This window comes from Phyllostomus discolor, chromosome 7 (assembly GCF_004126475.2).
Source record: "Phyllostomus discolor isolate MPI-MPIP mPhyDis1 chromosome 7, mPhyDis1.pri.v3, whole genome shotgun sequence".
NCBI classification, from domain to species: domain Eukaryota; kingdom Metazoa; phylum Chordata; class Mammalia; order Chiroptera; family Phyllostomidae; genus Phyllostomus; species Phyllostomus discolor.
The window spans coordinates 24,707,597-24,730,982 of NC_040909.2; the positions used below are offsets into that span (position 1 = coordinate 24,707,597).

The window sequence follows — 23,386 nt, forward strand, 5'->3', positions numbered from 1 at the left end:
TTAGGTTTATTTTGGGGGAAAAACCTAGATATATATTATATTCTAAGACTTTCAGGACAATGCTACTCTTGTGCAAAGAATATAGGTTTATCAAATGATTAGTATTATTTTGGACACAAGTTTCTAAGAAACCTAGTTTTGTCATATGATAATCATAGACATAGTTCTATTGTGTTGTGATTTACAAACACTTTTTTTCATGTTCATTACTTAGTGTGGTTCCCATGCCAACTCTCTCAGGTATACTACTATTGTTGTCATTTTACCAATGACTTGGAAGATTTAAAGAAATCTCCTTAAATTTATGAAGGAGATTTTACATTTTTAAAGTTGTGAAGATAATAAACAACAGACATAGAATCTTTGAATATTTGGTCCCATTTTTCTTTTCATTATCTTAAATATATTTTATAAAGAATAGCAATAGGTTGGTGAAAGAAAATGCAGTCCTGAGTGTAGTCCCTAGATCAAATTCAGCATCAGTCCCATCCAGGTGAAAAATATTAAATCAGAATGTGAGGAAATGAAATGTCTTGGATTCTGGAAATAGAAGAACTAAGTTTTTGCCTAGGGATAACTGAGAATTCACTCTGCTTTCTCTCTACAGATATGAATGTGGTGGTGGTGTTCTAGAACCAAAACTCCAAGTTCGTAAATATTCCCTTAAATGGAAGGGCAGAGGTGACTAGTACTGTAACAGTGGGCAATCATAACCTACCCCACTATTCTTTTGACATTGTGTCTATAAAATGCTGATTCTAATGAATTTGTAGCTTGTAGATAACAGCATGTTTGTATAACAATCCTAGGAACTTCAAAAGATACAGATTCTGACCTACAGTTATCCCATCTCTGATAGATTTGCCAACCTTCAACCATAAAACCAGGACGACATAACACCAGGATGATTAAACCAAAATGATGCATGCCAGAGCATTGCTTGGCCAGTTTTGAGATCCTTATCAGAAGGGATGTGCTAATAATCTGCAACCAGAGCATTTTGCTGCCACTTTCCCTTGATCTCTTTGTTCTGCTTTCCCTTCCTTCCTTCTAAAAACCTCTGCGTGCACTGAAATGTTAAGAAGGGCTTTGAGACAAGGGCTCCCCATCTTCTCAGATTGCTGGCATCTGAATAAAGCACTTTTCTCTTCACCAGCACCTGTCTCAAGAGATTGGCTTTAGTTGTGGCAGGTAGCCACACCTGTGTTTGGTTACAAGTCCTTTTTTAAGACTGGTGGGAGCATAGAATAAAATGATGGTGATGAAAAAGCAAAAAGCCTACCACATCCGGTGTCCCTCCTGTGAGAATCACAGGGGCAAGTGGAGCCTCAAGAACATTGGCTACAATGGCCCCGCCCCCAGTGATTGGTTGTCTCATTTCCCATAAGGGTTTGTATTTTTGGCAAATGACATAAACAACTCATTAAAATGTTACAATAAGAATGTGATCTCCTCCAGACAATCCACAATTTACCTGAAAGGGAGCAGCATAGTTTTCATTTTTAGGAATTTAGAAAGTATAAATGTGATGTTTTTTCAACTTTATGTTGAAAAGTATGTAAAAGTATACTCATTAATATCCACATTTTTATGTTATTTTTCTTATTAATTCCTAGTTATCAATGTGCACAACTGTCCTATAAGTATATACACACATGAAGAGTTTGTATCAGGAAGAATATTCTAAAACCATAGCAAATTCATTCTTAAGAATTCCCCCCCTAAAATCTTAATGTCTCGTGTGTTTGTACAAGGTTTGTCCAGAAGGTATCCAGCCAGAGAATATGAAAAATAGAGACTTTCACTGAAGAAGATGCAAAGATACAAGAAACATTGTGCATAGGACAATGATGCCTCAGTCCCCTTCAAAGTAGACACCTTGGAACCTTACACAGTTCTCCCAATCTCCATCAGCTGTCCCATCATATTTTCCTGAATGTCATCAATGGTCTGAAATTGCTCCCCCTTCAAAGGTGATTTTAGTTTTGGGAAAAGCCAGAAATCACAGGACACCATATCTGGGCTGCAGTGGGCCTAAGTCACCTGGGTGATTTGATGCTTCACCAAAGAACTCTGCACAAGATGTGATGTATGAGCAGGCCCACTGTTGTGATGAAGCTGCCAATCCCAGCTGCCCGTTGCTGTGGCCTTCTGAATCATCCAAGTAGTTTCCACAGAGAAACATTCAAGCTTAACGCAAAATTTGATGCAGATTCGCTGCTCTATTTGCTCAGCCATTTTGAATGCAATGGCCGCTCAGTACACACGCTCACTCAGCAGCGTCTACTGCTCCCACTGACTAGTACAGTGAAGCTGTCATTGTTCATGCATATCCATTCCAGGCCACTCTCCTTGGCTGCCAGGTTACAATGATGTCAGGAAAACCATTCCCATCATATTAACAATGGTTGGATTTTTTTCCGGACAGATCTCACACATACATAAACAATCACTTTGACACATGGTGCTGGCATCATGTGTAACAAGGAAATAAGCAGGGCATCAGAGTATTACCATACGTACTCTGTGTGATTGTAGACTTTCCAGGAAACTGATCATAATCTACCCCATCAAAATGAGGCAGAATGTAATTGAATTATCTGATGATTCACTTAATTGTTTTGAAGGATAATCATTTCTCTTGCTATATTTCAGTTTTACATAAGCCTGATTAAAATAAAGACAAATAGTAGAGAGACAAGGTATACATGATGTGTTTTCATATTGTCAAGGACCTCCAAAAATAATGTTTCATTTCTCTTCCACACTAAATCCCTATGTATGTGCACTAAAAATCAGAAAGGTTAAATCCTTTTTGTCCCCTAGTTTGATTTCCTTGAGAACTATGGAATTAGGAAATACAAAAAAAGGTTAAATTCGATATGGCATAAGTGGGTAGGTTTCTTTTTTTTATTAGTATGTATGACAGATGGAAAATAATTTTAAAATCATATTGGCTTACTCATTAAAAAGTAAATTAAGATATAATTGTGTACATGAGAGCATATGCACCACATATAAATAATTAATATCTTCATTTAGCCATTTTTTAAAAAATTAATCAATGTATTACAGCATGGGTGGAGAGACATTTAACTAAACCAGATGCTGGACTAATATTCTAAAGATACTCTGTCTTTTTTTTTTTTAATGGCTTGTGAGATTCTCCTTTGAACAAAGTATGATGTCACAGCAAATTTGAGCTGCAAGGAACGGATGAATAACTGAGACCTGATTAATAAAGAGACTTGAGGGACTAATAATCCTAAGGATGACTGTAATCAATTGCCAGTATTAGCAGATGAGATTTTTATACCACTGGACCTTTGTTCATCTTGTCAGCATTTGTCCCTTTCACTGGCTGGGATGAAGAAGCACAAAGTGACCTTAGAAGCCATCCATTAAAAAATGATAGAGCCATTGTCAGTCTCAGTCCTTAAATAACTATGTAAGGGAACCACCTCCTCCTATTTCTCTCTACCAGCCTTCAATATGCTTCACAGAACATTAGGTCAGAGAAAAATTCATTTCTAAGTCTCATAAGCCACTGAATTATTGTTGCAGCTCTTATTACAATAGCTGATTAAAACTAACTAATGCACAATACAAAGTCCACAGCTCTCATCCTTCCCTTAACTTAGTAATTTAACAGTTCCCAGACCCCATGAAATAGCACTTTAGTGGCTGGTCTTGACAGTCCAATCAAAATATGACCTTTATATTATTATGGGCAAGGGATGCACCCAGTACTCTAGGCTCTACTAAGAATGGCAGCACCCCTAAGCGGTAGTTTTTCTTTGCAATCCCTAGCCACAACTCGGTCAGCATCATTCCACCATAAACCCTTCCTGCAGCAGCTCCTGGGCATTTAACCTTCTGGTTTTGCTAAGCCAAGGCATTTATATGATCCATTGGGGTCACCCCAGCATATACTAGTCAGACTTAGCAAATCAAGTATAGGACAGGCAGTTAACTTTGAATTTCAGATAAAGAATGAATAATTCTTGGCAGAAATATGTCCTATAAAAAGAAAAATTTCTTTTATTGCTACAAGTATCCCCAGGCTAGTAAGCCTCTCAGGAGAAAACCAGATTACCTGAAATTGGCCAGCCCTCCTTATCTCCCCAACATATGTGGAAAAAAACACCTAATGCCCTTATCAGGAACTTAAAATGTGTATGTACATAAAATGTGTGTGTGTGTGCGTGTTGTGTGTACCACCAGATGGATCCTTACGTGGAAGTGCACTATCCAGAAGAAACATGTCTCAGCACCACCACCAAGAAAAATCACCTCCTCATTTGTCCCTCTGCCACTACCATCTCTTCCTTCTATTCTGTCTTTGTTGGCAGCTACCGCTGTTAACCTCTCTTTAATTTCTTCCTATTTTGTCAAATTTTTGCAGCTTACATTCTAGACCTTTTACTTGGATCATCATCTCAGCACAGCAACAAGCATTCCATTCACATTTTTCCAACTACTTTTATGGGTGTGTGTTCTCACACCCTGTCTTGTGTGGCAGTATTGCTGTGCCCCCATGAAATGACCTTGTTAGGTCTTCATGCCTATGTTTTTGAAGAGTTGCTAATTTGGACATTACTCCTTTGTTCACCGCTGGTTTCCAAAATAGATGAATGAGAAGAATTGCGTCTTGTTCAGTATCTTAAACTTTTGTTTCATTCCAGTGTATTTTTAGTTTTTGTGCACTTATTATGCTGTTTGGATTAACCAATGTAAGTTAAACTGCTTTGAAGGTCTTCAGAGGGAGGTCACCAAAATTACTGATTTCCATAGAAATTGCAATAATCATCATACTATGGGCATGACATTAGCAAGTGTGAAATACGTATACTCTTTTTGTGTTTTATTCTTTTTTTAAAAAATATTTTATTTATTTATTTTTTTAGAGAGGGGATGGAGGGAGAAAGAGAGAGAAAGAGAGAAACATCAATGTGCAGTTGCTGGGGGCCATGGCCTGCAACCCAGGCACGTGCCCTGGCTGGGAATCGAACCTCCGACACTTTGGTTCGCAGCCTGAGCTCAATCCATTGAGCTATACCAGCCAGGGGTTTGTGTTTTATTCTTTAAAATTCTAATCGTAGTTTGGTTGTATGTAGTGATATAATAAAATGTTATGACCCTTTGGGATGAACACTGGTTTACAATGAAATATAACTGGGTTCTAATTTTGGGTCTCCCACTCAGCAGCAGTTTGTTTTTTTTACCTTTTCTAAGTTCCAATTTCTAATTAAGAAAATAGAGCTAATAATGATTGCTCCTCATCTATTTACTCAATCAGTATTTATTAATCACCTAATATGTACATATATTGGCAGGGTTTTGGCTGCACAAAAATGGATCCTTTGTTCCTGCATTCAAAGAATTACAGTATAGTAGGCGATATACATTAAAAAACTGGAAATTATAAAATTATGTGTTGAGTGCTTTGGGTGCACCAAGAAGGAATAGCTAACAGGTGAAGCTTGGGGCAGGTAGACAGGTGGGAGAATCAAGTGGGTCGTGTTTGTCCTAAGGATGAATGCACTGGCAAGGAAACGGGGAATCGAATGGAGGCTACCAGTATGGATTTACTCAAAGTTCAAGACTAGGAAGTGATTGAAGAGTTTTAAATAGTGAGTAAAAAAAATCAAATACACATTATATTAAACAGCAACAATGAAAACTTGGCTCTAGTGTAGTACATAGAGCCCAAGAGTGTGGGCAGGGAGTTAATCAGAGTAGTGTAATCCACTCAGAACTGATGGTAACAGGAACTAAGGCAGTGGCAGAAAGGAGAAGAGAGACTGTTATCAATAGATGGTTAGGAGATGGAGTACTTGGAATTTAAACTTGATGTTATCGCGAGAGGAAGGGAAGGAGGAATCTCTAAAAAGTCCAAAAGCCTTAAGTTCATGGCTCATGGGGTCATATTCACAGGTATGAAGAAATTAGGGGGGAAAACAGGTTTGTAGTTTAGGGGTACAAGGTGATGAGTTCAGTTTCTGATCTATGGCATTTAAAGAAACTGAGTTTCTTTGGAAAGATAGCCTATAGATGGTTGAACACACATGCATGAATTTGGGAAGCAATCAGGTTTAAATATATTATTTTGGAAACCATCCACAATGAAATAATAGGAGGTGATGTAGATGAGAAAGGAGATAGCCAAGGATAAAACCCAGGGAGTAGTGTCATGTAAAGTACAGGAAAAAGAGAAAGATCATGAAGGAAACTGAATAGAAACATCCCAGAACAAGAAGGAAAGCCAGGAGAACACAATTTGCAATGGAAGCCAATGGGAGAGAGGAGGGTATTACTAATATCAAATATGGAAAGAGAGCTAGTCAGAAAAAGATGAATAAGCCCCATTTGACAAACAAGAGGCCATGGGTGATTGGAAGCCTCTTATGTGGCCTTGTTATAATCATTAAATTAAATAATAAATGTAAAAATATTTCAGACTATTGCTCAAAATATGTTTATTTCTCATTTTCCTACATATTTCCTTTTTTTCTAAACAGATTTAACCTGTTGAGCTCCAGTTTCTTTATTAAAATGGGTTAATATTACCATCAAGTTTAGTTCTTAATTATACAGTAAGTAGGTCTTTACAACTTCAGTCTCTTCAAAGAATTGTTGTTTCAAATGAAATAATGTAAATAAATATACTCTACATATTCTAAAGTTCTCTGTAGAAATGAAGTACCAGTAACTTTCAAAATCAGACTTAACATCTTGCATTTCTCGTGATGAGCCCATCTGTTTTATCCAGGCCAATATCAGCCCAAACTACTCATACTCTACTATTATAGTCAATTCATAGGCACGCTCACTTTCAAACATCCAACACAAATTTACCAAATAGCTTCTATACTCCAAACACCAGGAATCCTGTGTCTTTAGGCTAAACTGTGCTTCTATCAGTGTGATGTCTATCCAGCAGCCTTGGTGGTGTTTGCTTTCTTCAAACATGGCATTCCAACAATGAATTTCATGTTGCCTGTAAGGTTGGGCTTGTATAGAATTATGAATGGGGGAATAACCACAACCATAGCTTATTTACTATTGCCACTTTGGTAAGCTCACCCTCTTTCCAGATGCTCAGGGCTTGTGGTCTTCCATCCCACTTTTCTATGAGCTTTTCTTCTCTGATGGCACCTTCACATTCCATGATGAACATGGACCAGCTCTACATGTATTTGAAATACAGCACAGATGTCTTTCCTGCAGACATGGAATCATACTACACCACTCCAGGCAAGGCTGCCACCATTCTTTTACTACCTGCTAAGAGTTTTGTATGCTTAAGCAAATTCCCCCAATCATTGTCTAAGTTTCTCAAGCACTGGGAGAACCCCTACAATTTCTTCAGTATGCTTTTCATCTCCCAAAGCATGGTATCAGATTTATATCAGGACTGCCTTACAATAATTCTTATTAGTTAATTGGGAGGAAAGATGTTACCTTTCCTTGTGGTCAGTAGGTCCAACTGAGTTGAGGCTCTAGCATCTCCTTGCTTATCTGCATGTCCATAGGTCTCCCTTCTAGGGTTGTCATTCAGAGAGGAATGGTGTACCAACACCTAGCTTTCAGAGTTGCGGACTCATTCTACCATCATCCTAGGGCACCATTTGGGGGACCTTGACAAGCTCTTGGTGTGTTTGCAAGGGGCTAGCAAGCACCAAAACCTGTGGGTTTTCCTCAACTACTGCCATTTGCTTAGTGATACATGATTGTTAAGGATTAATAACTCTAAAGTGGGATACACTGTTAAAAATAACAAGACCCCCTGTAGGACCACATGTGAAAAGCATGCAGGACTGCGTTCAGAAATAAGGCTGCTGTTCAACTCAATGAACTACATTTCATATTTACTTATCTGAACTGTGTGGTAGTGTAAACATTAGTTTCTTGCCTCCTATGGATCTGCAACTGTATTAGTTGAAGGAACTAGATAAAACTATATTATCCAGTTCATGACTTCTGGAGGCTCATAGTTTATGGAATGTGCATGTGGGGAGCTAAATGAGCAATTATGATACAAGGTTGAAGAATGGGAAGGGGGACCACTTAAATAGTGCATGAAGGAGATCCAACTCAGACTCATGGCGACAGGGATAAGAAGAGTTAGGCCCTGGCTGGCGTAGCTCAGTGGATTGAGCGCGGGCTGGGAACCAAAGTGTCCCAGGTTCGATTCCCAGCCAGGTACATGCCTGGGTTGCAGGCCATAACCCCCAGCAACCACACATTGAAGTTTCTCTGTCTCTCTCTCTCTATCTCCTCCCTTCCCTCTCTAAAAATAAATAAATAAAATCTTAAAAAAAAAAAAAAAAAGAAGAGTTAAAAAGAAGAAGTCCAAGGTGATCCTTCAAGGATAAGGAGAACTTGATGGGGCAAAGAAATGCCTTGCTATTTTTTTCCAAGAGAAGAAAACACAGAGGGTATGAAAACACATGGATGTAAGGAATAATACAGCTGAACTGCAAGTGACCTGGTAGGGCTGGAGCCACAGAAAGGCAAAACAAATGGCAATAAATCAAAGGATAGAGACAGAGAGCCCAGATCATGAAGGGCCTTCTGTGCTATGTTGGGGAATTGCCATGTTGCAATCACTTGGGAGACATTATATTGATCTTTAGCAACTATTTATAAACTGAATAATACGTAATGAATAACATCTAGGAGCAGGTGACCATACAATGTTTTGTTACCTAAAATATTTAAACAACTTTCCAATATATTCAGTATATATTTGGTTTTTAAAATTATTCATGTATTTATTTATTTTTAAACTATTGGAGTAATATAGAGGGGAGATTATTCCAATGGCAAATGTTAAATTGGAAATATAAACCACATAAATAATGCAATTTTTACTTACAGAATACAATATTTTTATATACTGCAAGAAAATATACTTGAAAAATAGAGACTAGGAGAGAATTACATAGCAAAGTTCATGTTTGCTAAGAAGAAAATGGAAAAAAAACCCTCATTACTGTGCAATATGTTTCTAAATCAAGAACTTGCAATTATCTTCTGGGTTTCTAAATTTAGAAATATTCCATTTTTAATTTCATTGTCTTGTTCAAAAACAAGCATTATTTCATATTTTATGAGTACCTGCTCCTTTCCATAGTCTATTTACTGTAATATGTAAGTCTCAGGGCAGCTAAGACAATTTTCCTCCAAATTTGCCATTTCACAAATGTTCATATTTAAACACAATGAATTCAGGTATACTGTGAAATACGTTTTGTGTCTTTCAGGCAAATACACCTTGATTTTGCTTATATATCTAATCTTCTAAGGCAAGGGTGTCAAACTCATTTCACCAGGGGCCACATCAGCCTTGCAGTTGCCTTCAAAGGGCTAAAATAATTTTAGGACTGTATAAATGTAATTACTCATTAACTCTTAAGGAGTTGAAATTACATTCGGCTGATGTGGTCCCAGGTGAAAATGAGTTTGATACCCCTGTTCTAAGAGAAAAAATAGGAATAAATAACAATGATTCAATGTTGATAACATTCTTTTATCTTAATTACTCCATTAAATAAAATGCCTTATAGCATTAAGAAAATTTCAGAAAGCAACATACACCTAGTACTTCTCACACTAGTCATTACTGTAAAAACCATTAACATGAACTTGATTTTCAACCAGAATATTATTGACCAATAAGTGCTGTAAGGATAATGTGACTGAAAAACAATACTCTGAAAATGTTATAAGTTGTATATATTTACATTCTTTGGCCCAATAATTCCACTCCTTAAAATAATTTTAAATGTAGGAGTAGGGTCCTTTGCATTTGATGCCCTGTTTCTCTGGAATGTTCTTCATCAAGACGTGCAGTTGATTGTCTCCTTGCTCTCCCTCCATTTTTTATGTGAATGTCATGTTCTCCATTAGCTTTCCATTGCAGTCCATTCCTTCCCCCTTCTCTGCTTTACTTGCTCCATGCAACTCACCATTGTCTCACATACTATTCATTTTACCTATTTGTTTGGTTTCCTGTTCGTCTCCGATTGGATTATAAATCCTATATGGTCAAGTGTCTCTATTTGTTTCACTGTTCCATTTCTACCAGTGCATGGCAAACAGTGGGCATTCAATATGTATTTGCTTTGTTACTGAATAAATATATTTTTCACAGAGATGCTCTTTATCATCTTTTACTGAAGTGGAAAAAGTCATCTTAAATTATTAGACAGATATTAAATGTTTATAAATATTTACAAAACACATATAAAATACATAAAATAAAATACTTGTATAAATATAAGTATACTTATATAAGATATAAGTATTTCACTTTAAGTGTTTTATATAGAAATACTTATATAAAAATGTTATGTAGAATAAAAGACACCCACATTTGCAGAGACTATGATCATGACCACGTGAAGAGAAATAGAGGAAACATCACCAGAAAGACTTCGTATGGAGGAAGTGATTGTGCCGGAATGGATGTGGCTGAAGGCCCTTTGTTTCTCTCCAGTGCTTCTATTTTAAACCTTAAATAATTAGCATGGTATATTGACAGAGGAGAAATTAAACTATTCAAAAGAAAAATGCCTTGAGAATGTAATTTGTTGGTTTGTTAGAACATTGTCATTTAGTGATTTTGTTCGCAGCAAAGAATAGTGGGAATATTTCTAAAAATCTGCTTGTCTGCCTAATAGGAAACGATGATGAATAAAGTGCTCTTTATAATCAAACATAAACCCATTATTGTAGCCTAAGGAAACTGTTAATTGCTATTTCTGAACCGATAAAATGAAAACTATGCTTTGCAGTTTCACATGGAGAAAAATACAATGGTCACATATTCTGGGGTATCCATTCATAGCTCATTTATCATAGTACTTCATCTTCCCATGAGGAATTCCGAAAAGCCTAAAGAAGCAATAATTTAACTGATAGTTTACTTGCAAAATAAATGCCATTCCAATCTTTGCTCAAATGCTTAGGTAGGTGTTTTTAAGCCAACTTGTTTGGGAGCCCTTGATAACAATAGTGAAAATACTACCTTACTTTTCATTGCACTCTCTCCCCAGCCCCACCCTACCCCCAAGGCATTCAGACAGGCAAAATCTCTTCATTTCCAGATAAGACCCTGGGTATGTGACACTTCTCTGGAAATCTGAAGTGGCAGGGTAATTTTCTGGGTTTTTTGTTTGTTTAGTTATTCTAGTTATCCTTATCCTCAGGCTTAGATTTATTCAGCAGAAAAGAGCTGGTCAGTAGCCAAGTAAGCAGTGATTCATTTCTAGTCAATGGTTAACGTTCAGTACAAGACATTCCATTTATTTGGTACTACAAATGTATTTTCTGGGAATGTAGGAACTGGGAATACTCTCATAGCTGGGAGAAAAATGGCACATGGAACAAAGGTCAAATCTGAGCTATGGCTATGAATCACTCCTTATCATTCAATGCAAGATCATTGCTCACTGGTGGGGGTGCAGGTGTACAGACATGGGGTGTCATGTGTGGATTTTCATTGTTATCCTGTGTTTGAAAGGCAGAGAAAGACTAGGAGGGAGACAGTGATTATATGAGAGGTAGGAAAAAAAAAACAAAGAATGAGAATGAGGAAAAAAAAGAGAAGGAAGGAGGGACTCAAACTAGGAGATAATTGAATGCTAACCAATCAAACTTTCTAAATCTTAGTTCAGGAATACCAGAAAGCCCAAATAGTTCATCAGTAAAATTTATTTTAATTCTCTCTTCATCATAAATTTTAACTTTATTTATTGTTAGAAATCGTTCTCTGCAGCACATGTGGCAAACACAAGGCCCTCAGGCCAAATCAAGTCCTCCACTGTGTTTTATCAGGCCTGATGGCAGCGCCAAGCTCCTTGCCCCTAGTTAAGGAGTAGTTACATTTACACAGTCCTAACATTACATTCAGCCCTTTGAAGGCAACTGCAGGGCTGATGTGGCCCCCGGTGAAAATGAGTTTGACACACCTGCTCTACAGCATACAAGTCTTTATCTTTAATTTTATCACTTAACTAAAGGGGAAAATGGTATGTCTTTGTACTTCTCAGGGCAATGATGATAAGTTGGGGTTTGCTTGGACAATAAAATGTTTACACTCTTTCATATTCCACTGAGATTTATACATTTTATCCTAACAGAAAAAGACATGGAAGAATGCTGAGAGAATGAAAGAACTTGCTTTGAGCCTTGCATTTCTACTGGAGAGTTTTCAAACTGGAGTTGAAATGTATGGTTATTCTTCAATTTGACGTTAAGTGGGAAGAGACATATTTACAAAGATTGTGCACAATGAGGAGGGGATTTGGAGAAAGCTTTACAAAATAAACATGTACTTACAAATACTATTAGAAATTGAACACAGATTCAAGAAAATTATGAAGTTGTTGAATAGACACAAGTCTCGGTTACTCTAAAGCTAATAATTAAGACTTTAGCTAACGACTTCCTTTTAGACCCTGTTGTGGGAAGCCCAGCTTGTGCCTTTTAGGCCTCACCAGAGCTGGGAAGAAAAGAGGAGGAGATGAAATGCAGGTCAGCTTATTTCCTGGTTCCTCGAAGTTGTGGTGGAAGATTGGATGGGAGAAGAAACTGGAATAATTGCCTATAACATTGTTCGGGATCATTAAATGCACACCAGGTCCCAAAGTGCCGCATATAAAGAATGCAGGACTTGAGTGAATGTAAGAGGATGGTATTGAAGAGACCTTCTTTTGGCTTTTCTAAAGAATGCTGGGCCCCATCTGTAGAAGTAGCTGTAAAAGTCTCAGCTCCTTTAACTGGTAAAGGAGTCCCCAGACACTTGTGTTCCTGAAAGCTAAGGGATGTGGAAGTTCTGGTCTACCATACTCCCGAGATTAGTTGGATTTCCATGTAGATTAAAGAGGGCTGATATTCTGAAAATAGTAGATACTGAAACAAACTAAAAAGATAGGGGCTTGGTAGCATTATTGACAATACTCATTATTACTGACTGAACAGTGAGTGAGCTTATCGTTGGGAAAATTACTTCATTAAATCCTCATCAGATTGTTACTATTTTGCCCATTTTACAAATGGGTTTAGGGCTATAGTCCTAGCTTGGTCAGTAATTAGTTAGATCGTGCATAAATTGCTTCCTGTTTTTCCCCTTTCCCTCCTTTGCATGAACAGATACAACTGCTGTAATTGCGTCAGAAGGTTATAATAAAATTTAAATGATATGAAGAAATAAACATTCCGAAGTAGCAAAATGTGGTGACATGTAAGTGAATAAAAATGCTGGTTAATAAAGCATTGCACACAAAAGGAGAAAGAAATAAAATATTCAGAAATGATAAAAATTTAGGCATATGCTCGTAAGAATATTACACTTACAGGAATTCTGTTTACTAGTTGGGGTAAAATCATTTGCAAATTGTAAACCATTCTAAAAGCACTAAACAAACACCAAATGATAATAGTGTTGATTAATGAGTTAAAAGTCAAACCTACATGTTTCTGAAATATTTTTTAGTTGTGATACTGTCTCCACTGAGAACAAGTGACCTAGAACTACCTAACTCTACATAAAGTATAATACCCTTAAAAATACACATTGGGGAAAAATCTCTTTCAAATACATATGGGCTGTTGGAATTGTCACAATAATTGGGGAGCATTGCTAATGGGAAATGGGTAAGGACACTAGATGTTTCAGTCCTGGACAGGATACTCCACAGAAGATATGATTAGCCTGATCTCACACACTTTTCGGCTATCCTTTTGTGACTAAGGTAAATGCAGCAAATGAAAAGTAGAATTGCACACCAAATTTCCTTTGACCATTAGCTTTCTGAAGAGCTCTCAGGGAGACCAAGTCAGTCAGAGTCATAACTTTACGGAGTAAGCCTATAATTCTAAGCCTCCGTGGTTACAATAGCAGATAAGAAGAATGTGCAGGCACTTCTTAGATAGCCTGAGAATGGGATTACAAGACAGAGGAAAAGGGCATTCTGTTCCTTTGGAAAGGATATAATGTATCTTAAAACTTCTGAAATGACCTAGTGCAAAGGGTCACAGATGCTAGAGTGGGGTTTTTTTTTTTTTTTTGTATTTTTAGAATGATATACGAGAACTGTCACTAACAATAGCTAATTAACAGTGGCTACAATAATAGGAAGACTATGACATCACCAGAGGTGCTGCTGTCAACTTGCTGCTCTGCCCTGCACACCCTTCCCTGGTCCAATGATTAAGGATGGCTGCAGTGTGTTACATACATCACATCCTCCCACCCAACATCCGAAGGGAAAAGAAGGAATAGGGACACAAATATCTTTTTCTTGCCTGTCTCTCTTTTTTATTCAGGGGAAAAATGATTTCCAAGAAGCCTTCAGCACTGATCTCTTTCTATCCTATTGTACAGAACCGGCCACATACGCACCCTTAGTCCTGAAACTGGCTAAAGAAAGGGAATTACTGCTGACTTAGAATACCCATAGTCATTGCCCGATTCTGTCTGGGTTCTGCACAAAACTGGGTTCTTTAGGTTTTTAGCAAGCAAATGGAGGAGGTGATTGTTGGAGCTATAGCTATATTATAGTTTTAACCATGATGATTTCAGAAATTCAAGCTATTTGTTTCTGCATTCATGGGAGAAAGAGAAAGAAGTTGGCACTTTTTCCTCTCATTTTCTGCTTCATTGCTTTAAATAAAGGAAAGCAAGTGGGGGTAGAATTTTTCAGAAAATGGAATCATATTGATTATAAACTCTTAAGAAAACACTTTCTAACAACTAGGAGACCCGAGTCTGCCTTCGTTAGTTCTGGGGTTTGAACAAATCACCAGGGTTCAGTTTCCTACCTGTAAAGTGAGAAAGATTGGATTCTGTAAATCACCAGTAGGTCACTTCTCATTTTAAGTTTCTGTAATGCTTGGAATCAGCAGTTAAGTTATGCATGATGGTTTTCAAACTAAAAGTAATTTTATAGCTACTTTGGAACTTAAAGTTAAGCCTTCTGTCTTATTGATCCTAAAGAACAAATATGGCTTACGGATAGTTTATTTATTTTTAGAGAGGGAAGGGAGGGAGAAAGAGAGAGAGAGAAAAACATCAATGTGCGGTTGCTGAGGGCCGTGGCCTGCAACCCAGGCATGTGCCCTGACTGGGAATCTAACCTGCGATGCTTTGCAGATAGTTTATTTTAAGAGGAAGAGAATAGTTAGGAGAGATTCAAGATCATCATCCATATTTATATTTTGACTAGAGTAATTACATTCTGATATCCTTTATGATGAATCTATCAGGGAAGAATGCTTTTAAGTCAGTCTTCCAAAAGAGTGTTACTAAGTGGTCTGGGAAGGAGTGAGTTCTGAGGTACAAGTAACTTTGTCATTGCGTTTCTCAGGGTATTTATAATGCTATAAAGTTCATTGTGAATCTCCAAAAGAGATCAGTTATTTCTCACAAGTTGAGCACAAGTGCTAAGATAGCATGGCAGTCCATCTGAAAACCAAGGCAGCTACTATGTGACTAACGGGCAGGTGGCTTATCCGCCCTGGGCATGCTGGGCAAAATATGATTCCCATCCAGGGTGAGGTGAGATGGCACAAAATTTCATCAGGCTACTCAGAATGGCACCCAATTGAAAATGTATACATTGTTTATTTCTGGAATTTCCCTCTAACTATTTTTGGAGCTTGGATGACCACAAGTAACTGAGACCACGGGCAGCGAAACGGCAGAGAAGACGAGACTACTGTATTGTCTCCCTAGAGAAACATCTTGCTGCCTTAAACACAAATGAATGGCAGAATGAACACAGTAAATTTAGAGGCAACTATTGGGGAGCAAGCCAGCCTCCACAGCTTTAACAGAGGAAAGCAGCCTAAAAAAATAAAATAAAATATCTTCCTCACTGGTGTCAGTTCTGAGTGTAACACGTCATCGTCTGCCAAGGAGTGTGTAGTACCAGCAGTGCTTGGAAGCCCTTGGAATGTCAAAAATCTAAGAAGCAGGGATAGTGGAAGAGACAATTCATAATATAACCTGGTCCCTATGACCAAGGTTTAAGTAGTGGTAAGAATTATTATTGTATGGAATATTTGTTAGGCAGGTACTCAGACTTAAACATGTTAAATGACCCCTCAAGTTCTCGAGAACTTTGACTAGGTTATGAGGAGTCTTTTCAGAGTTCTGATTTATGTGCGTGTTGGAAAAAGACAGCAAAGGTTAGCAAAGTAAAAGGATATAAAACCACAATGGATTGGCATGTGGACACACCCAGTCTGGATACAATTTTCATTTTAAATTCTTTTACAAACTAGGATGTTGTTATTTTCCATTAATAGTGACTTAATGCCCCTTTACATTTACACCTTTCCAATAATGAATGGTTTAAGTAAAAAACAAAAACAACAACAACAAAAACACATTAAAGACAAGTTTCCTTGAATCTGTAGTCTTACCAAGCAACCCAACTAGACAACATTGCCATCTAGTGGCCTAAACATACTACAGCCATCACTTTGGGGATGGGGCAGGGGTACTAACAAAGCTCTGAGGGGCGTGTCCAGCAGATGCAATGTGAATGGTGATTCCAAAGCCACATTGAGATCATACACAATCGTCCCAGAGCAAACGTGTCCTTTTTCAGTCAGAGAACCCACACTCCCAAAGCTTCACCAGCTCCATGAAGAAAAGACTACCTCCACCATTGAAATGAGGTTTTGACTTGGCTTCACTTATTTCCTTTACTTTGAACTTCAAAAATCCATTTCTCATTCCTTTGTTCACTGACTGTTTGAAAGCATTCTCAAAACATTCTCTCATATTCACAGTAAGGATGTTGCCTTATAGCACCACCACCAGGTAGAGAAGGAGGCATGAGATAAATGAAAGGTACAAGGGACTCCACAGGGAGTCAGGCCACACCTTAGTGGAGAGCTCGAACTGGCCTTAGAATGAGCAGCAAGAGCTAGGCTTTTGTCCAAACAAGACCGAGATTTAAGGGACAGGAATATAAGAAAAGGCTTGCAAGAGTGAAGAAATGTAGATTCACCTGAGGTTCCCAATTCTCCAGCGATACATACTCTAGCAAACATCGCTGGGGGGCTCTTTAGTTAAAATCAGATGCTCACTGCTATTCATGATTTACTTCAAGGCTTTTGTAACCCTTTTCTCTGGCAACCAGGTCTCTCATGGCAACCACCATCAATGTGTCAAAAAGGAGCTGCAGAACCATACCCAGGACTGGGCCATTATCAGACCACCGTTCATGAACCCTTGCCAGGCCCCACCTCTGACTCCACACAGTGAAGATATGATGGATAGGAGAGTACAAACACAACAGCCATCAGATATTTTTTTAAAGCCCATTTTTGACAAAATATAGATGGAAACACAAAACATGGGTTTAGACTGGTTTGAAATAAAGGAACAAAGAGAAAATTGGAAGAAGCCACATTCATATATCAAATTCGTATTCGCTTCTCCAAAATTTGCATAAGAGGCTAAGCACGCCCATGCAAATGGCTCTCAGCTCAAATTTGCCTCAGCAAAGCCTGGCACAACCCTACTTCCCCTAGGCAAATTTCCTGGAAAAGCAGCTGCCGGCTCTTACCTATAATGAAGAGGATCTCCACCGCGATGTCACTGACAGTTGTGCTTCGCTCGTGGACAGGTCATCGTTGCCGATGAAGCAAACGTTGTAAGGTACGGTCACGGCGACATAAAACGTCGCCAGCAGAATAAGCCAGTCCCAGCCAGCTTTAAAAGTGCTAAAATGCAAAAGTATGAATTTGGACTTTTTTGCATCTGAAACTTTATACTCTGGAAATGCTGGTTTATCTACAAAAACATTCTGTGGACAAGACAAAGAGAAGAGAGAGTTAGAAACAAGGATCACACAGCCTTAAACACACTTTTGTAAGGAGAATCATTTCCATATACAATGTCAGCATCTCTTACAAGAGACTTTTAGAAGTTGGTGATGCAAAAAGTAGAGATGTATATACTAAAATCGAGCAGAGATCTTTGTTAGAAGTAACAGAAATATGCAGAGTTTAGTCATAAATGTTAAATGAACAATTTAGATTTTGTTCATTAAAAATAAAAAAAGATCACTACCTAAAATGTCACCTAAAAACTTTCACAGTAGCAAATATATCCTATACACACTCTAAACACAAAGATACATTTATATTCGTATTGTCACAGGAACATTCCATATACTTATAATTCTGAGATGAGAGTTGTTACCTAAAGAATATATTTGACATGAAATGACAACAAAGGTACCATTTTTTCCCTAGATAAAGATATAATATCAACATTGTATTTTAAAAATCTGTTTCCATTTGTTTCAAAATATAACCCAGTTCTGCTAACTACCTGCACTTTTGCACTGTGGTTCTTCGTTTCAAGTTGGGAATCCATACCTCATAACCTAGATTGACATGGATCCATTCTGACACTAGCTAGCTTGGTTTAAGGTGGCAAAGTGAGCAACAGTCATGAGTTACTATTCAAGTCATGGTTAAAAAAAAAAGGCAGCTGATTAAGAGGTGAAAGATTTCTTTGCTCTGAAGAGAAACCAGAGTATATATGGCAGCTGATTAAATGCAGAAGAATCGCTGGAGTTTTTATAACTGCAAAAGCACTTCACTCTGCAAGCAGTTGAAATTGATGAATAACTCTCATTGCTATGAGACAAATGGCGGCCCAACAATAGCAGGTGTGGAAATTTGACAAGCTTATGGCCAGATACTTGCAGACCTTGCTTTGACCTCAATTAATGAGAAGTACAAGATAGGGAGTGGATTCTTAAATTTCATCATTAAATTGAATGAACAGAACAGTTAAAAGTTCTGGCTGGAATAAAAGTTACTTGTAGGTCACCATTTGTTTTCTTATTTTAGGGATTCCTGAAAGACCTGAGGACTCAAGAGAAGTTCAGAGCAATCATGACCTCTTAGCTCTTTAGTAGCAGCTATCCAGCCACCAAATATTTCTGCTCAGTTAAGATTAAGACACCCCTTCCCTCTCCTCTTTCTTGGTAGGCATTCCTAACACATGTTACTCCCTGTTAATATTCTTACTAACTCACATAGAAACCTCATAATGTGAGGGTTCATGGTGAGAAACTGCTTTGCTACTTTCAGACTACTCTTTGATGCCTATCTGCCACTATGTCTACGTTCCATTTAATTCTCTGACACTTTATCTTTCTCCTTTGCCTCATTCTCTAGCTTCCAGAAACAGGTTCCAAAGATGTATTCTGCCATAGAACTAAGAAGAGGAGAATGAAGTACAACTGTTTGGCTTCTTATCAAAGCTTAGGTTGGTGTACAGGAGAGAATTAGGGTCCATATGTATTAATCTTCTCGAGGTTGATAAGCACTTCTATTTGCAATAGGACATGATGCATTCTAATTCCTTTTTAGAAAAGGAAGTAATTCTTTTTGTAAATATTGATGCAATAAGGCATCACTAGAAGCCATGGGGGAATCTCAATTTCTATCCAAGTAACTCTTTTCCTACAGTGTCACAGAAATACAAATTTTACCTTGTTCAAGGGAGAAGCCAACTCTAGGAGTGAGGGTCATGAAAAGTCAAGAAGTATTTTCTTTGGATTATGTTGATTATATGAAGTATTAGTGATGCTGATACAAAAGGTCAGCAATATATTATATTCACAAATCACAAAATAAATCACATTATTTCATTTGTATAGGCTACTTAAAATGTATTATCTAAAATTATTTTGAAAGATACAGAGACTCTAACACAGCTCAGATTAGATTTAAATTCTGAAAGGTTTTACACATAAATCCTGCATTCATCTTGACAAAATCGCCTGAGTGAAAAAAAATAGATGTTTCTCTTCTCTAATCACTGTAATTACAAAGTTTTATCAAAACATTTTGAACAACAATAACAAATAATAAAACCCTTTTGAATGGAGGAAAATTTCTTATAATCGTAAAATGTGCTTTTAACAAGGAGAAAACACATTATTTATGACCCTGAAACATAGGGAACTTGCCTAAAGAATATATAACCCACTAGTCTCAATTTTAGGTATATGTTACTTATTCACTTTGAAGCATATTCTTTAGTATCAATGGTGTTTTAGCCATTTAACCTCTACCCTAAAATTATATGAAACACAATGGTTAAGTCTAATGTCTAATTAATGTAACTGTTTCCAAAACAATTTTTGCAGCATTTCTCTGGAACTAACTTCTGAATGAGCAAACAGGTAAGAAAATATTTCGACAGTCCCCACACAGGGTAAACCAAACAGAGTGTGGGCCTTTGATGATGACTGGTCATGCTCTGCCTGTAATATTCCAGCATTTGAAGCACCCTCCTTTCGAGCTCCCAAGGCACTCCTGTGATCTTTACATTCCTTTGTGTTAGAGATACTTGCATCATCCCTCCCAATGTCATTTACTAGTCACAAGTCAAGGAAAAGCAGAAATGAAACACCTTTTCCAAAGATGTCCCAGGCAACGTAAGAGCCATGACTAAGAGGTGTTGCATCGTGATTGGGATGGAGCTTTGCTAACAGCCTGCTGCGTTCCTTCGTCTATGGTTGAATCATATGTTCTTGGTCTATGGAACTGCATCAGAGAGGTGACAGGGAGGGTCAGAGCACAGTGACTTTGAGTCACAGGATTCGCAGCTGGGTCCCATATCCATGGTTTCTACTTTGGTGACCTGGAGTAAGTTGTCCTTTTCCATCATTCAAATATTACTAATAAAAACTCTATGTAGTACTGGCTTGCTGTAAGAATCAAATAATATTATGTATTATATGTAAAAGAGATTTGTAAATAATAGAGAGCTACAAAAATATTAAGAAGTCTTTTTTATATGTGTGACTGTTAATATAGCTAGATTTCCCAAAGATTGATTGTTTAGCTAATAAACTGTCCAGATAACTTTTTCCTCTTCTTTCTTCTCTCTTCCTGCTGTCTTTCAGCCATTCTGCCCTGTTCTCCTTGAAAGGAATAGTGAACAGGGCCATTCCTGATTCCATACTTCATTTCCAGAAGTAAGAGTTATCTGAATTCTTAGGTCACTATGTGAATTAGACGTCCTTAATTACTACGTATTATTTTAATGATCCACTTTGATGTTTGTGCTTCTTAAATGAATGACAATATAGCAAATAAGCTAAGCAGTGGGGAATTATGATTTTTTAAATGAGATTTTAAAGTACTGTTCTGTACTTTGTTGACTTTAAAGGAGAAAACGACATGTTCAGCAAATACATTTTAAAGCTCAGTAATACTTGCTATGTTCAAATGATTCTCAGCTAAAGGCTAGAAGATACTGTCAGCTTTTAGCAGGGCAGAACCTCTGGCTAATATTTGTTTAGGTGCTTTCTATGCTGGTTGACTTACATAGAATCAAACCCAGATGTGGTTACCTTTGTTCCTTCCTAGAACTTGTTTACTGTCTCTAAGGCAGACCTGGTAACTGAAAGGAGATGGAAACAGGAACCCATGGAAGGATCCACAGCTCAAGTCAGGTGCCCTGTTTCAAGTCTGTCCGTGGACTCTCAGGAAATCCACATGACACTGAGGCACCTGTATCCCTAGAAAATCTTTATATTAACAGTACTTGACTCTCCACTGTGGTACATGGCAGGTCAGCACCAGCATGGCTGATGGTCCTGGAGCACAAATGGTCAAAATGGCTTGTTCTGGTTTCCACAGGGAATCCATCGATGCAGAACCAGATTGGCAGCACTTTGGTGTCAGGTCTCACTCCACACCTGGGCAAATGCATCTTCTTTGTTGGACACACTCAGAGAAGCAGATACTTTGTATGTCTGATGGGGACTTTGTTTTATCATGGCATTTGTATGTCAAATTAGGTAGGTGAGCTTCCCATGTAAAATGTTAAGATGCCAAAGAATCCTTGTGTCCCTAACTCCCACAACTTCTGGATCTTAGATAGATTCTGAAATACCTCTGGGTGTTTTGATGTGACTTTTTCTAATGTCACTGGCAAGTTAGGTCCTTAGTATTTCTATGGGCTACCCATGGTCATATACACGCCCCAAAAGTTGTGTGTTCTGGAGATTGCACAGTGCAAATTGATGACATTATCACCATTTGAAAAATTATTTTTGAATATCTACAACTAAACAGACTAGTTCTGTGTTTCTCAGTGAAGTCTCTTAGTGCTAAGAACAAGTTCTGAGGTGAACTGTGAAATTCGGATGGGCATGTGTCATGTAAAACTCTGTAGAGTCACCTCTTATAGGCAGTTCTTTGCTGTGGCTTTTGACAGATAAGCACCAGGTTTCAGAAAGTAGCTGTACTGTCATTTACTAAAAGTACAACTTTTTACAAAATTGTGTAATATATGGCATGTAATTTCAATTCAATGTTCCACTGTCTGAAACTTCCAACTGTGTTTTGTATAAAATGTAGTTTTTTAAGTGGAAGAATGACTTCGATGTGTTCATGGTCCCCCTGGATAAAAGCATTCGATGAAATTAGATAAAGTGCAAAGTAGACGGCACTAAAATTAAAGTTGACAAATTTTAACCAATGTACTATGAGTGTGTAACACGACTTGCTGCATCATCTTGTGCATAAAACACAGCCAGTATCTCCCATTTGCAGCTTCCCTAGAGCCATGTTGTACTGATTGCAGTAATATTCTAATCTCTGTGCTGTGATAACACTATGATTGAGCACTTTTGTTACAGAAATGCCCCCTGACTGCTGACCTTTTCCAGTTCGCTCTTTATAGGAAAACACCAGCCAAAGTGGAAAAAAAATAGAGGAAAGCCAACGAGTAAATGGAGCCTTTCTTTAGCGAGTCAAACATTGCCACCAGGGAAACTCTAGCATTCAGAGAGTACACACATATCCACCTACATTATTTATTTTCAATTTGTTCTTTTCTCTTCTTTGCAGGTGCCCAGAGATGTGATAAAGGACCGCTCGACTCCGTCTCCGGGCTGAGTCAAAGTGGCTCCCTGTTCTTGATCTTCCTTTGGCTTTATCTAGGGGAAAATAAAACTCATTAGGCACCAACAAATGCATCATTTCATCTCAAGAAAGTCAAGTTTGGACGGTTCCCTTTCAAGAGTGCATGATTTCCAACAGTTAAATTATTGGCTCTCTTCTACTGACATTTAATTTAATTTCAGGCTTTTAAAATTCATATATTTTAATGATCATATTAACTGCATTAGTTTTTAAAAGTAAAGGAAAACATACATGAGCCTAGAGAAACTTTCAAACATTTCAGAAAACAAAGTAGTAAATAAAAAATCTTACCACTTCTTTCCTGTTATTCCACATCCATATCCTAAATTCTACTCCCAATGTTTTTATTTCTTTCCAAAAAACTATCTAATATATATTTATATCTATACTTATATATCTC

The 23,386-nt window shown here is 37.6% G+C and overlaps 1 protein-coding gene across 1 annotated transcript in view; it reads right to left on the reverse strand.

Annotated features, from left to right (window-relative positions):
- KCNH8 (potassium voltage-gated channel subfamily H member 8) overlaps window positions 1-23,386 on the reverse strand; it is a 279,545-nt gene that overhangs the window by 96,387 nt on the left and 159,772 nt on the right. Inside the window, 3 exon segments of the mRNA XM_028518251.2 lie at window positions 17,592-17,642; window positions 17,645-17,831; window positions 22,873-23,000. Coding sequence (XP_028374052.1) covers window positions 17,592-17,642; window positions 17,645-17,831; window positions 22,873-23,000 — 366 coding nt within the window.